Below are 16,185 nucleotides of genomic sequence, written 5' to 3' on the forward strand. Positions count from 1 at the left end.
AAAAATTTACACAAATAAAATTAATTTTCCTCTTGTGCTATCTATGTGCAACGAGAGCCGTAACAAGCGTAAACATTCATTCGGTGTGCGAATGAAACGGCTGGGTTCACATTTTATAAAATAAATATTTGCGTTTAAACTGAATTTTTTTTCGTTCTTTTGGATTTTTCTCAATTTTTTTGTCTCTGTTTTGCTGAAGCCAAACACGGTGGCAACGTTCCTCTTCCAATGTGAAACATCTTTGTTCACAAGCATACGAAAAAAAAAATATCCTCAACGAATTCAGATTTGTAGCCATTGTATTTACATATGGATATTTGTATTGATCCATAGGTGTGGCCATGAGTTTTGCATCCCGTAAAATTGCCACTGAATTTGCTCCGATTTGTATGAATTAATACAAATTGTATCAGTTGATGGATGAACAGATGGTTAAAATTGCATAACATGAAAGTTTTGCTATTGTTAAACAAAATTTCCACATAAACGAAAAATTAACCAAAGTTCTTATGCAATATTCAAGTTCTTAGTCAATCAATTCAATTAGTCGTCAGTATAGCGGATGGGAAGTACGAATGAAGAGAGAAACGTTCCTACACTTGCTGTTTGTGGTGTTAGAATGCTTTATTCATGTTTTCCAATACTTGCTTTGTTAGACGAATGTTATTATCTAACATACTTTCTTCTGAACACAGCGACTGTGTGTTCCCCTTCTTGTTGTTGAATCTGTTGCGTTGTATGTAATCGCAACGAATATATAACATCTAAAATCGTGAACATTTGCACAGGATTCACTTGGCTCAACGTACGGAAAGTCCCTCAGTTTCATTTCTATGGTTGCCTATTACTTTTTATATCATGAACCTTTTAGCATCAAATTCATTTACAGCATACACAGACTACTTCATTTCGTTTTTTTTTCTCTTTGTTGCGCAATTCCATTTCAATGAATTTGAAGAAAAAAAGGAAAGAATATGGTGATCGCCAAAGCCTTTTCATTCAAGTTATGCTGACGCAGTTAACTGAGTTCTATAGAATGATAATAAAAAGTAGTACGATCTTTGTTATAAAACAATGTAAAGGGAATTTCGTTTGAAAATCACGAATAAGTGACAGAATGACAAGACTTGAATAAAAACAAAATTGATATAGTCAGTGTGACAAATTCAGTTGAAATCACGAGAAGCTAACTAGATTCTCATGTGGTTTTTTTTAACCAAAGGCCATAAATGACGTATGCTTGGAACGTTGTTGAATCACACATTTACTCGGATCGATAGCAAATATCGGGGAAAGCTTGACGTTTTATACGTGTGAAATATTCTCATCGAACGTATACATTTATTTTGGGCGTTGTGAACCGTCATTCCTCTTGAATATTCGTATACTATTCCAGTGATTGCGTATATAATATGGCTTTGTATTGCCGCACACTTATATAACGTTTTATTCCCGGTGCAAAGTGCGTTTTTATTTCGTGCCGTAGCAACACGAAAACAGAGGCTGCGAGAACTTCCATCAAATGGTTGTAATTTAGAACGTAGGAGGGAATGATAGAACGCGCAAAGACTGAAAGATAAAATCAATTGAAACAAACACGTACACAAAGGGTACAAGTAAGAGTACATGGGTTGTGAACGGCATCCTATGCAAAATGAAAATTTCGAATTCGATGCATCAGCTTGCCAAAGTTAGAGCACATTTACATTTTTTTTCTGCGCTAAAAAATGACGCCTTGATTCATTTTCGATGACTCGCGCTTATTCTCTTGAAGAGAACGTTGTATTTTGCAACGAAACAAAGAAATTCAATACTCGGAATCACCAACAAAGAGCCTAAAATGAAGTGAGCGCTTTATGACGTCATTTTAGGGGGCCATTAAAACAACGAATCAACGATGAATAGATAATACATACGCGCTGTATTTCTTTCGAATCTGACGAGTGTGAAGATATGACGACAACAGCCCGTATTAGCACAGCTCAACCGAAAACAAATACGTATGAAGCGAAAAAAAAAACACTTCTCTTTCTTTTCTATACAAACGATACACAGACGATGCATCGCACACACGCTGTAAAAAATACTACAATATATACCGAATGGATGACTGTCTGTCATTCGTCTATATTTATCATTATCATTTTTTACGCCGAAGGAAACATGGTTACACCAACACACAAAAACATTACATTTTCCGCCTTCAGAATTCAAGCGTTTCTATCGAATTGATATAATCACACAACAAATGATACAAAATTTGCCATAAAGACACATTTCACAAGAATTGTGCCGACATTAACTAATGCTCTTTATTTTCCCCTAATTGCTCTCTTGATTCAACATTGATTCTTACTTTTCATTAGAAGTCGTCAATACATGCAAACATTCCTTGAATACAACTTGACCCATTGGTTTAAATATTCTTCTATTTACAAGACAAATTTAGGACAATGTAATTGGATTTATATTATCACAAAGAAATACAATCCACATTTGTACGACCAACTGAAATGTTTTATCAAATAAAATTTAGAATTCGCAATTATCTTTAATTCGTAGTTGTCTCGAACTTCTTTATAACTTATTCGAATAGAAAAGGTTTGAAAAACCAATGAAATAAAGTCGCTGTATTGATAGTATAATCAAAAGTGATATCGATGGCCAAATCAAAGTACAAAATGGCACTTTTTAAATTATTTGCTGATTATAAATTGTGCTTATGAATGGATTTAATGAATCTTAATGGCAGAAATTAAGGAAAAAAATGTATTTTATAGCTGTTTCGATAAACGGCTTGATTCCATGTGTTTTCCATTGCAAACTCAACTCATTGAATGAAAAAAAAAAACATTACTACTCGAAAGTTTACGTGAGAATTGACAAAAAATCGCACACATACTACAACCAGTTTTAATAATTTTACATGTTAAATTAGTTTGTGCCAACACAAATGTTCACAATAACTGAATTCGTGTGCAAACACACGTAAGCACACACAAAAGCCTTGAATTATGCATCCGATACGTTGTATAGCCACGCTTGATAGAATTTTCAATCGTTAAATACATTTTGAGAATATTCTGACAATGAATCTGATGCAATCACTCTAAACTTTTTATTACCTTTGCCGCCATTTTATGTGCAGATTATTTGGATTTTCAACCAAATTTGAAAAAAAAAAAAACATGCACAAAAGGCCAACACTCATTGCATAGTCAATAAAATATCGGCAAATTAAAGAGTTAAACTTTGATTTCGTGTATTGACTCTTTCATGCAACAATACATGTCGATTTTCACCTTTTTACTTTGCTCGCATTCATACTCAGCTTGGCTGCCATTTTCACCTTGTATCAAACGACTTGTAATATAGTGAACGCAATCGTATCGATATGTGTAAATACTTGTCTGAAGACAACATTGGAATTGTTCGAAACGTGTTTGTATGAATCAATGGGTATTTTGAACGCAAACCACCAACATGACCATGTCATTACATGAGTTTTGACCGAGCGCAAACGATATGATAACTTCCATTGAATTTTACACACTTTCCAAAATGTTCGTTGTATAGCAATTTTCAACAGCGAATTTCGTTTGTTAAGCATGGATGTTAATAGTTTTCTTTTAGTTAAGCAAGTTTCAAATGATTCATTATTCTCTTTTTTTTCTTTGCAGAGAACTTCACGACGGAACATCGATAAAAGAGAATGGGATTATGGATGGAAGCAAAATAATTCTGCTGCCAAATGTTGAGACGGGGCTTTTGGTAAATATGTTTTTCATTGTTATTAATCTTATATTATCTTGATTTGGACTTTTTTTTATGAATTTCAAGAATAGTACGCCAAGATTCGACTTGAACTAATGACAGAATCAAGACCTCGCATATATCAAAATGAAATACTCTCAAAATGAAAGAAAAATAGTTTTGCGAGATTGCTTTCCGAACACTATATACCTGTTGTTGTTGTTTTTTCTCTTGACATGATCTTGATCGTGTTTTTCAAATGAGTCAAAACATTAAACAGTTAGAGTCCGACTGGTCTGCTGAATACACATTTCTTGGTGTGGCGGTGAGCTAAAACCTAAAAGTAATTATCCCTTATCCGGCTGATCATTATTATGACAAAAAGCAGAGACGGGATCCTATGTACTGTTATAGGTTCACTCACTTTGTACAAAGTACAAGAGATATAGTCATATAAACGACTTCATGCTATGCAAATCGAGCGAATAATTTTTCACTTACTGCTTCATTTTTACCTCTTCGGTCATAAACTCTTTTTTTTCTCCATCTCTGTCTAGTCGATCGTATGTGATACATAGGCGACAGTATGTATCTCGGCGACAGTTGAATTTTAGCACATTTTGTTTGTTTCTTCTTATTTTTATATTTCCTTTGCTTTGTATTATGCTAATAATGACCTGGACCATTAGCATGAGAAATGAATGTGGCTGCAACACACATATGTGCACATTGTATCGTTGCACACAGCAATAATTCCGGTGCACATACTATCATTATTTGGCTCGTCGGCAGCAAGCAACATGCAATACGATGAACGCATAAAGGGCATTGCATTTTATTCTTCTTTTATTAAATCGATTGCTAAATGATATGAAAGAGTATTCAGTTTTTTCCTCGGCTCGCTGGACATATTCGCTTTTTCTCCTTCACGTACCGTTATTATTATTTGTTTTTAGCAAACATTTATACTTACTTCACTCATTCCTTTGTTCGCTTGTTCACTCACTCTTATATAGAGTCCAGCAGCCGCAAACATAAGCACAGCTTGTACATGTAAGACACAAAAAGAAAGAAAGAAAAAGAGGAGGAGAGTGAGAGAGAGAAGAAAAAAAGTCGTGCACTTTTCACAAAATATTATGCTTCAAGCATTTTGTAACAAAGTGCGTTCGTATCTCATCACGTCGTCGTTTGCATGCTACAATTGATGCACACACAAAATAAAAACGGTTGAGCAGAAAAAACAATCTTGGTGCTTGCATGCTTTTTGATTTGAAATTGTTCGCACATTCATATTGTGAATAATTTATGTTTTCTTTCTTCTCACTTTTTGCGGTTCGCTAGGCTCTCTTGCCTCTGTGCACGGCAATTGATGTTGAAATATTTTACATTTTACAACCACATTCAGCTTTGATACGGTTTTTGTTGTGCGCCGTCGCCGTTGTGCCACCATCGCTGCTTGCCGTAATCGATTCTTCAGTTTAGTTCGCATTTACCATTATATTACGCCAGCCATTTGAAAAATTATTTCAAAAATTTCATTTCATTTAATAAATTCAGCCGATCTGGTCCTCCCACATGGGAAATTTTCAATTTCAATCGAAATTACCGCAATCAAAAAGAGTCTTGCGAGTGATTTATTAATTTGATTTAAATAAAATGGTGAAAAGAAAAGCGCTGATCAAGTATTTTCACATTCGATTAAAAGCTGGTCATTGACATGATCTGACTTTTATTCCATTCCGAAATTGAAACGCGATACTATGTTTTGATTTAATTTGCGTTGCTTGCATTCAACATGTGAAGGTTAATCCGCCAACTGAATTGCTTTTGTAATGCAAATAAAAAAAAGTATTCAATGCAAGGATTTTCTCCCACAAACAAAATAAATTTATCAACAGTAGGCACACTCTTGCAAACGATTTGAACCCGTTTTGAGTGCAAAAAAAAACATACGAACCAAATCAGATGAAAAAGCAATTTCACTTTTTTAATTGCATTTTGACTGAAAAATCAACCTGTCGTCATCCATCGTCCATAAACACGAGCGAACAATGAACATTCTCATATTTGTAAATATTTTATCGTTGTGCACACGGGCGCACGTATCGAATGTTGGTGTGAATATTTGAATGTAAGCACTAATCATTTCGCTCACAAAATGTCGAAGACAAATTAAATGAGTGTGTTATATTGCGCGTATAAGACTCTCTCACACAATGCCCTTGAATATCGTCGTCATCGTTAAATTGTTGATTCCCGTGCAAATACACGTTTCATTTGTGAATGTGAAATGTGCCTCACAGCTTAATATTTCAAACAAAATAAAATCGAAACAAGCGCAAAATTATTCAAATGATCGCTCTAAAGCAGACAATGTGAATAGAAATTTATCACTCATGTTTCACCTATGGACGGCGACAAAGGCATCTCGGTTCCGGAACCAAAAAAAACACACACACATATATAGACAAACAACAGATGCACAGAAACCAAACGAATTCCCTGCGAGAGTACGTATCTGACCTAAACTGGAATTCGTAGATCAGACTGAAGCAGTATATTATATTTCATGTTACTAATGGACATTAAAACTGTAGTTACTGTCATATATATTTTATAGACGTTGGTTGAACTTTGACAATTGCTGACGATTTTCAAGTCTGTTATCTGTACACATACATTATATATACATACTGTATATAATTAATTTTTATGTTTCTTAGTTTTAAGTGATTTCTATTTTCATGGATCGAAAAAAAACTGAAAAGAACTGGTTTACTTGCGCAATGCTAGTGACTTGATCGCACATTCTGTTTCATTTCCAAAGTATACGGTCAATTTTCATTGGGCATTGTAATTCACTTTAAAATGCGCTTGAAAATATTTGGATTAGGCTGAAGTCGCTAGGAAGTCAATGCAATAAAATGCATGACTACATACGGTAAAAATATAACTATTGACACTTTTGGATAATCAAAGTATTTTCAATAATACAAACATCAAAGTTCAAAAAGTTGGATTGGTTTTAGCCAAAGTATACCTGAATAATTGTACATACAATGTTACTTCGTTTTCCAACAATGGACGCGCATGATTTGATTGACTATTTTTTTTTCAAGCGTTTTGTGAACAATTAACGTTATTTTCTATATTTTCTCATTACATGTGTTGCTTTTTGATTCCAATTAAAACCGTACAAGAGTTGAAACACGTGCAAAAATATGTGTATTCAACACATTTCACGTAGATCGTATACACCAAACGAAAAGAAAAACATTTATGCACAACAAAAATGAGAAATAAAGAAAATAAGGAGTACTTCGCTATCAATGTTATCAAAAATGGTGATACTTTCATTCGATGCGGAAAAGTTCATTCGTGTTCGAAGCACGTATATTGTGAATAGAAAGGTTATCTCATTTCGTACATTCGCTCAGTCTTGTATGCATAATTGGAGAATTCGGATTATTTCTCGTCTAACGGTCAGCTTTTTACGATCTTTTTTTTTGACAATGAATAAATACTGTGAATACACACATCGTAAAGATCATCGCAGCCTACCGCTAAGTTAACGGTGATTTGGTTTTTTTTTCTCTTTTTCTGTGTGTTTTTATATTACAAAACGAACCGAAGCATATAATGATGGAAACTTCCCAATAGCACTGGTTGTTGTTGTTGTGTGTTCCATAATTCGATATTCGTCAAAGATTTTGGCGTTTGCACATAGGTCGCATTTCGTATGCGCATACAATATGCCTACTGAATTTGGACTTACAATTGTGTTCATGAATCAAGCGATTTTTTTTTCGAGAAACAAGCTGTTTGGGCAATTTTCTTTTGGTTGATTTTCGACGGGGATAAAAGTAACACACTCACAGAAAAAAATCACAACTTTCACTTTCGTGCACGGTTTGTGCATGAAGGCTGCGTTAAAATTTGAAATTCGGCCAAAATTGAATTTCTCACAGATTCTTACGTCACTAATGGAAATGTTGAAAGTTGATAGTTGCATTGCAATCAATGAAGACAAAAACCACAAAAAAAAATGTTAACTTTCCCTCTCTTCCCAGTACAGAAAAAAAATGAAATTGTTATTCTCAATACAATTGCCCCCTTTTTAACCACTATCAAATTCAAAAGAATTTAATATTTTATTTCATGAATAATAATAAAAACAACAACGTTTACCAGCATAAATTGCAATGAACATTTTTGCTATCGATTCATTCGCCCACGTTTGGTATTTTCGTTCAATCTCTGAACTCTGCAATACAAGCAAGACGATTCGATAAATTGACAAATGTCATCATCATGAATTTAACAACATCAATTCCTCTAATGATGTGTGGGAATCGATGTACAATTACTATTTAAACTTTCTTGCATTTTGAATTTATTTACTGAGCAACTAACATTAGACAAGACACTCCGGCATGGTCTTCTCTGTGATTGTATTTGATGTTAATATAATGCTGTGTCTACAGAATCACTTCAATTAACAAAGCAAAAAAAGGAAGCAAACACAATTACTCGATCTAAGCAATGCATCAAACAACGTCTTTCCAAAAATCTATATTTCCTTTTCAATGAAAAGAATCCCATCCAAATGCACCAAACAAAAGCGAAAAATCGGTGATTTTAGAGCTCGGTGCTCTATTGATATTTTCCTTCTTCAAGAAGATGATTACTTTGGGCATAAATCAAATGTGAATCAGTTCATGCCAGTGTGAGTTTTGTGCATACTTTGCAGTGTGGGTTTTGTAAATTGAGTACAGTCTCTGCCCTTTCTTTTGCTGTTACAACCATTGTTATCGCACTAACCATAAAAAAAACGCATGGAAACCAAGCAAAAAAGAGAATTACATAAATGCACTTCTATGTCTGCAGGTAGACAGTGAATTAAGATTCTATTTCTTCAGCCAATAGAAATCGTTGCGTTTTAAATGGGATTTTTTTTTGTTCAAAAATAAGAAGAATAGAAAATTTTAGGTCGAAGTATTTGGTTTTGTGTTCAAAGGTAAGAAACATTGATTTACTCGGGTACGTGTAAACATTAATGCAATTTGGAACGTTACATAAGTCTTCAATTTTATGCACAGAACACACAAATGTGTCTTTTTTGTTTTGTCCAAAAAAATACACCTCTAGCGCGCACAAAATACATATATTTGCGACAATAAAGCAACACTTTTTCTAAAAGAAAAATCTTTAACAACGCATTACCTTTGAACTGACAATTTCGAATGTGAACACACCTGAAAGGAGATTTTTTCTATTTTTGCAGCTGCACTTAAAATCGTGTGAGAAAAAAATGTTCAGCCCGCAGAAAGTAGTTTGAGATGCTCACAAATAAAATTCTCGAAGCTTAACTCGGCTTTTTTTCATTTTGGCATTGAATAATGAATGTTGAATGGGTATAGTTTTTTTTAGTTTTCTCTCAATTTCCATTCTTTTTTCTTAAACATCCATGAAAAAATATGTCGAAATGCTGTCCCAAGCAATCAAAATCAAATCGAATCAAAAAAATTATTGTGTGTAATTTATGTTTGCAAAGGCCAAAACTGATTTTCTCCTTCAAGTTTTTCGGAACCTTGGACTCAGTGTTCCGATTCAAATGTGTAATTAAACAGTACCAAAAACCATTTTTCATTCCGTTTTGAACATTGTGCATTTGGCGATTCGAAAAATAATAATATATAAATCATGTTTAGAGAAGACTGTACTAAAATGAGAGTTATACGTGAGCTTGAGCCCATACATGCGCACGCAAGCGGCTTTTTATACTCATTGCAATACATGCAAAGATCGAGTAGAGGCGATTGCTTCAATTTATTTGTATGTATTGTTCGAATACAAATTTAACTCTCTCACTCACACAATGCCAGCTGCTATCTTGCTGAAGGTGATCAACATATTTGAGCTACTAATACAAACGCAGCGTTTTTAAACACCAGAACGAACCAAAACAAATAAACACACTCACATTTATGATACTATTAGAGCAAACGAAACGGCAATAGCAATTGAAAAAGCAACACCAAAACACTGACAATGCCGTAACATGAAAAAAAAACAAAAGAGAAATAACAAAGCGTTGTTAAACTGAAAACTTTCGCTTTCTTTTCGGTTTTCTTTTTGCTTCGTAAGATGAGAAAATATTCATGATTTGATTAAAATCAAATGTACATATCCAAAAAAAGCCAAATTTCTAAAAAAAACGGCGATAGATTGCAACGAAACCAAAAGACCCTTATTCGTATTTTAATATGAAATGTGCGTTTTGCGCACGATATAATTTTAGATTTTCTTTCAAATTGAAAGTCATTGAATGGACAAATCCAAGATCGGAAATAATATATCCATACAATGCATAAGGTATTTTGAATTCAATACCAAAATGTTTCAATGTTATTTAAATTTTAATCGGAAAAAACAACAACATTTTTTATTGTAAAAATATTAGCTCTGATCTAGAAAGTTTATGAAAACGAGAAAAAATAAAATAAAAATTTGAAAAGTATTCGTTCGGCTATGGAGAATATTCAAACTCCATTTATTTATTTTTAACTTATTTTTTTCAACAATCGGTATGAAAAGTCGTGCATTTTCATTACAATTTTTATTTTTGGTTATTTAATTTGAAGCCAATATATAATAGTGATATAAAATTTTCACGGTGATCATTTCATTAAAATTCACATCGTGTTGGATTACATTGGATATTTTCGATTGCCTCACAGCGTATATAGCATTATAGAAATAGTTTGTTTACAGTTTGTTTAGTCTTTCGAAAATCACATTTCGTTATCGATGGCTTTGTTGACTTTGACTGAAATTGAATTTCGGTTTACATGCATAAAATACGTACGTGGTCTGAAAACAAACCAGTTTGTTGTTTTCGAGACTGAAAACAATTAAAATGGCTGATCTCATCAACATGTTCAGCGTTATATATGTACATATATGTATATTCTTATTTTATTGTACAACAGCAATTGTATTGATCGTGACGTTGAAATATAATAAATCGAAATTATTAATTAACAATGTTGAAGGAAGTTGAATTCATTTTAGTGATCAAAAGAATTTTTTGCATGGCGCCTAAATCAGTCAAATGATTGATGTGAAAATAAGTCAAATAGGTTACCGTTCAAGCTTTTCCGAAATAAAAAGTCGCTTAATTTTCGTTCCACTGTTCAATCGATCGATGTCTGCAAGCCGGCTCTTATGGGTGAATGTAAGTGCTATACAATGAAAGTGAAGTGTGCACAAAGCATTAATAAGATTTTCATTTTCGAAAGCCTTTCTCTCGCTTGTTGCCATGCGAACTCTTATCCAAAAACAACCAAATAAGATCGCCAAGTAAATGTTACTTTTTCCTTCAGTTTCAAAGTCAATGCATATCTTTTAAACTTCGTTAATTCTATTGTTCCAGTTCAACAGTGTCACCCTGATCTGAAATCTTAGAGATTTTTTTATATTTTTATACATTGCATTTAAATCGGCATCTGTATTGTTAATTTCGAGTTTCAGTTATGAAATTAGTGCGTTCGAAATGGTCCAAACAAAGCCGGAAAAAAACTTTCTACAAGCATGGCAGCAGCGATGTGGATCCGTACGCACAATTTCACCACATACAGCAGCACGCATTCGTTATGCGTAAAATGTAAGCGGTACACGATTTCACAATTCTCCCCGTTGTCAATTTCCAAACATATGAACCATTATTTATCGCACACACACGCGCACGATTATTAAAATATTGGTCGTGTATATGGCTCTGTTTGGGCAAAAAAAAAAGTTTGGATGATGGATCATTGATATCTGACGCACAGTATGTGAAAAGTAGTAATTGTGATTAATTGGAATTATCAACCAAGCGAACACAAAATAAAGCAGAGAACCAATTTCCCATGATGAGAAATAAAGTTTGAAATATACGGGATATTTCAATAGTTGTTCTTGCTGAAATAATACTTCATGATACGTTGAGTTTATTTTATAAATACGATTTTAACAACTCGCCATTTTTAACAATCGAAAAGTGGCTAGCAGCAGCTATTACTGCTTTTGTAGAGAAACGGCTTTAATGACAAATAATGAGATAAATGTGAACTCGAGCAGAATGGCCGAAAAAAAATTAAAACCTTTAATTCGGGAAAAGGTTATCTTCATCTTCACTCATTTGTAGAGAGCAACCGCAGGTAAAGCCAAAATTCAAAAGAAAGAGAAACATCCAAATTGAACGCTAAACGCGACCTTACTATTTAAAAAAAAGCGTGAATAACGGGATGCGCTTAAACGCTAATAGACAAAAATTGTTTGGAGATTATTGTAGAAATAGGCAGCTTCACATGCACACACAAATAAACAATAGATTCAAACTTGTGGTCTTTCTCTCACTTGGCGTGATTATTACGGTGTTAAAATACATTCAATTCCGTCATTCTTTGTAACAATCAAAGCAATCTGATGTGCAAACTAAAAAAGAAGGCATAGTGAAAAAAACTGTATTTTTTTCAGCATTGAAGTGAATGAGCGCATGATGTGTACGGTTGCGAACAATATATGTTGTCTATTTGCGCGTAAACCATTTTAAATTTTACACGTGTTTTCGACGTCTCCATCTCTCCATAGAGAGATAGGCTTTATTGTTGTTTTGTATCGAATCTAAACGGTATACAGTTAATTACGGTTTATTGTCACAGTCACAGTTGTGTCAAGCAGTACATTTAGCAATGATTCACATCAACATAATGAATTATTTATCAATTGAACGCTCTGTGAGTTCTTCATTTGAGCGACTATTCTCAGTGACCACTGAACAATTTGGTCATGCCCATATTTTTTTTTATTTTCCATGCATGTTTCAGTACAATGTCTGCCGACAACCAGTTTTTTTTTCTTCGCAGACACTTCAATCAATTAGTTCGATTCATCAGTGGCGGTACCACCACTATTTGCTAAAGTTTTGTTAGTTCATATGAAAATTCGATTTCGATGCGCTGCAAAACTGAACGAAACAACCATTATTCATTGCAACACATTTACAAAACACCACACAGCGTCAAACAAGCAGCGGGAATATTGTTATTCTGTAAATAATTGCAAATTTCTTCTTGTATTAGTTTTTATGTAGGTTGATATTGATTATATTACTTCACATTTTGATATTGCCTAATACATACCCGTAGCTGAATCCCCACAGCTCATATTTCCATTGCGCGAGTGCTGTACCGTATTTGATTGTATTGTATTTCGTACGTTTGAGAAATTCCATTGCACTTTTTTTCTCTCTTCCTTATGTTTTCGCTAATAAGCATCGCTTCGATGAAACCGTACAGTTTAGTAAATGTGTCGTGTACAGTACTTGGCGCTAGCAAAGGCAAAAATTTTCCGCAGAAACGGTTCACGCAGTTTTGCGCGATAATATAATTTGTAATTAGAGCAAAGCACATTTTTCCACTTATTCTGCTGTTTTTTTTTTTTTCTTCTTTCTTTCATTTCGTTCTATGTGATTTTATTCTCTGTTTCACACAGAGCATATATGTATTGTCTTTCGTTTCGTTTGTGTCATGGACTAAAGAGGTATAAATGCAGTGAAAATACATGGCAAAATGCTAAGTAAACAAAACAAAGAATTTTTCAACAATGTCTTTCTTTATTAATTCAATTTGTGTTGGCGGTAGGATATGCCATCAGAAAACGTTCCGATAAAAAAAAACAATAACTGATAATACAAAAATGTACGTAAATAACAGCTGAATCGAATGCAAATAGTAAAGTTCTTGACTCAATTTTTGATCGATAGAAAAATTCTTTGTTCATGGCAACAAACGTTATTTGTTCCACCTCGAAGCGCCAGTTCACTTACCGTTTTATCCATTCCACTTTGGAACAGCAAGTCGAGATCGGGTTTTAAATAATTGTGTGAATGGCAACTCTATTTGTTTTTTTTGTATGCATATAAGAATCTTAACCGGATGCAAATAGTTTCCGCTCTTGCAGCCAGAGAAACCGTGTCGTATTATTCAGCTTATCGTACATTTTAATCTAGTAAATTGAAAACAAAAATTCACTTCTATTTTCAGTCAGCTGAACATAAAGGCATTTATGAATATGATTATAGGTTAAATGCTGAGCCTAGCACCACGCGACGTGGTAATAGAACAAATTCCTTTGATAAAATGTTTAGTGCATAGAAATGAACTTAATCGAAGTTCACCCTGCTACTTGTTTCAAATTGAAAAAAAGAAGAAAAAAAATTATAATTCAGGTGGTCACTGAACTTTGTCGAAAAAGGAACACCCAATCGGTCGTTTATAATGTTTATTTTCTGAAATTGAGAATCTGTTGAAATTCAGCTTTGTGCTCAGCAGTGTTGAAATGTAACCGCTCAAACATCGAACTGGATATAAAAATGGTGATTGCATGAAAATACATTCATTTGAGCCGATTAATTATATTCAACCTCAACACATTCGAAACGCACACAAAGTCCAAACACCAAACATAAATATCAAACAAATGTGTTTTTCTTCCTGCCCACGTACAGAAAAAAAAAAGAAATACGTTTAATGCACATATCAGTCGTTCCGTCGGTTCGTTCATTCGGTTGTATGCATATTCTCACAGTATTTATTGCTGCTAATATTGGCCATACATTTTCAGAGAGACACTCTTACGTTCGAATTTCGTCCGACACAAAAATACCGCTTTTTTCTCGTTTAGCACAAGCGGCTACATCGTGATTTGCCGGATACGATTGCTCAAAAAACTGGTTTAACGGCGTGCGCTGATTCATAATTGTAAAATGTGATGCGTGTGAATTTGTCTTAATAGCTACTTGGCAACTGTCATATCTGTTTCTCTCTTTATAACAGCATGTGATCATAATTCGATGCATTTCATGATATATTTGTTCGTTTCTATGGACGAAATCTTAAGAGTTGTGAAAGAAATAGCATCTGGACGATTTTCATTCGAACTATTTAAAGTGAAATGCGTACCACACTTCAATTTAGTATCAAAGTTAAAATGCAACATTTTGGGGAATAAAATTTACGTTTATTTAAAGCATTTAAATGACTACTAGCTAATTAGTTTCTTGGGCTATTTTTGAACAAAAAAAAAAAAAAACTGTGCACAAAACGTTGTGCGAAGGAACGGTGCTGTAAATCTGTCTGAAACCATTAAAAAGGAGAAAAAAAACATCACATGCAGCCGCTTCGCAATCCAGTTGCCAAACGAGAAATACAATTTATTGTTGTGCCAGCGAAAAATGTGCGTACCATTGTTGAACGTACGTGCGTATTGTTAATACTGTGGACGCAGACGAAAAAAATCGGCTTGTTTGAATTGACAAAAACCGTACAGTTTGCTGTATATTTGTAATACGTTACACTTTTGTTGCTTTTAGTCATGCAGACCCACATTTTCTTTTGTTCTTTCAACACACTATGTACCGGTTTACGGTTCATTTTTTCTTATTGTCTGATCGAATTGTTCTATACAACAGTTTTACATCAACATATTATTTTTTTCACCAATTTACTGAACGTTCCATATAAAACTATTTTAAACATCATACAAATTGGAATTCATAAAAAGATTATCACATTTATTTGAGAAATTAATTTTAATAATGACATGCATTTGCTGAATTTCATCTTGACGTTGACATCAGAAATGTTTTCATGAACGAATATTAATTAAATGATATTTATTTGTATGAGAGAAGATGGAAGAAAGGGAGACAGCAGACATACAAAAAATCAAACAAAGTCTCGTATTATTCAAAACCGTCTGCAAGTGATTGAAATTCGATTTCATAAAAACACATTGTTCAACTTATTGGAGATCGCATCGCATCGATTAAGCATGACAAATCTCATGCAGGTATTTGGTTGACAACAAAAAAGAGGCAAAAATGAGATTTTTTTTACAACCTCGACTCATTCAATTTAAACACTGCCCTTCTATGTGATTATTCTCCTTCGTGTTGCATTTTTTTCTCTTTCAGTCTGAATCAACACATTTTTCGTAGTTTTCGCATGACTATTTCTCGAATACACTGAACGAATTTGGTGAGCGTTTTTATTGAGAAATCACCATGATATATTATGGCGATTCACATAGCCATTTTGGACGTGGAAATAAAACACAAACAAGAAAGTGTCATTGCATACTTTTCGATTTCGAATGTATGCGTATGTATGTGTGTGTGTGTTTGTGCGCGTTGGGCGTCGGCAGATGCTATGACAAAAGACACATACGCCGATTTCATTTTGCTATCGCCATTATCATTTCATCAGTCGACAATATTGAAAAAAGTAATCGGTGTCCGGTATATTACAATATTTGTATAAAATGCTCTGTTATGTCAATATCAAAAAAGAGAGAGCAAATCGTAAGTTCCTACTCTTATGGCAG

At 33.7% G+C, this 16,185-nt stretch overlaps 1 protein-coding gene across 1 annotated transcript in view; it reads left to right on the forward strand.

Annotated features, from left to right (window-relative positions):
* Positions 1-3,680: 3,680 nt before the first annotated feature.
* LOC116340455 (midnolin homolog) overlaps positions 3,681-16,185 on the forward strand; it is a gene marked incomplete at its 5' end in the record, with an annotated part of 22,289 nt that continues 9,784 nt past the window's right edge. The window contains one exon of the mRNA XM_031766952.1: positions 3,681-3,771. Coding sequence (XP_031622812.1) covers positions 3,681-3,771 — 91 coding nt within the window. The remainder of the gene's footprint in view (positions 3,772-16,185) is intronic.

This window comes from Contarinia nasturtii, unplaced genomic scaffold (genome assembly GCF_009176525.2).
Source record: "Contarinia nasturtii isolate CC-2019 unplaced genomic scaffold, AAFC_CNas_1.1 Cnas_scaffold_688, whole genome shotgun sequence".
Lineage (NCBI taxonomy): Eukaryota > Metazoa > Arthropoda > Insecta > Diptera > Cecidomyiidae > Contarinia > Contarinia nasturtii.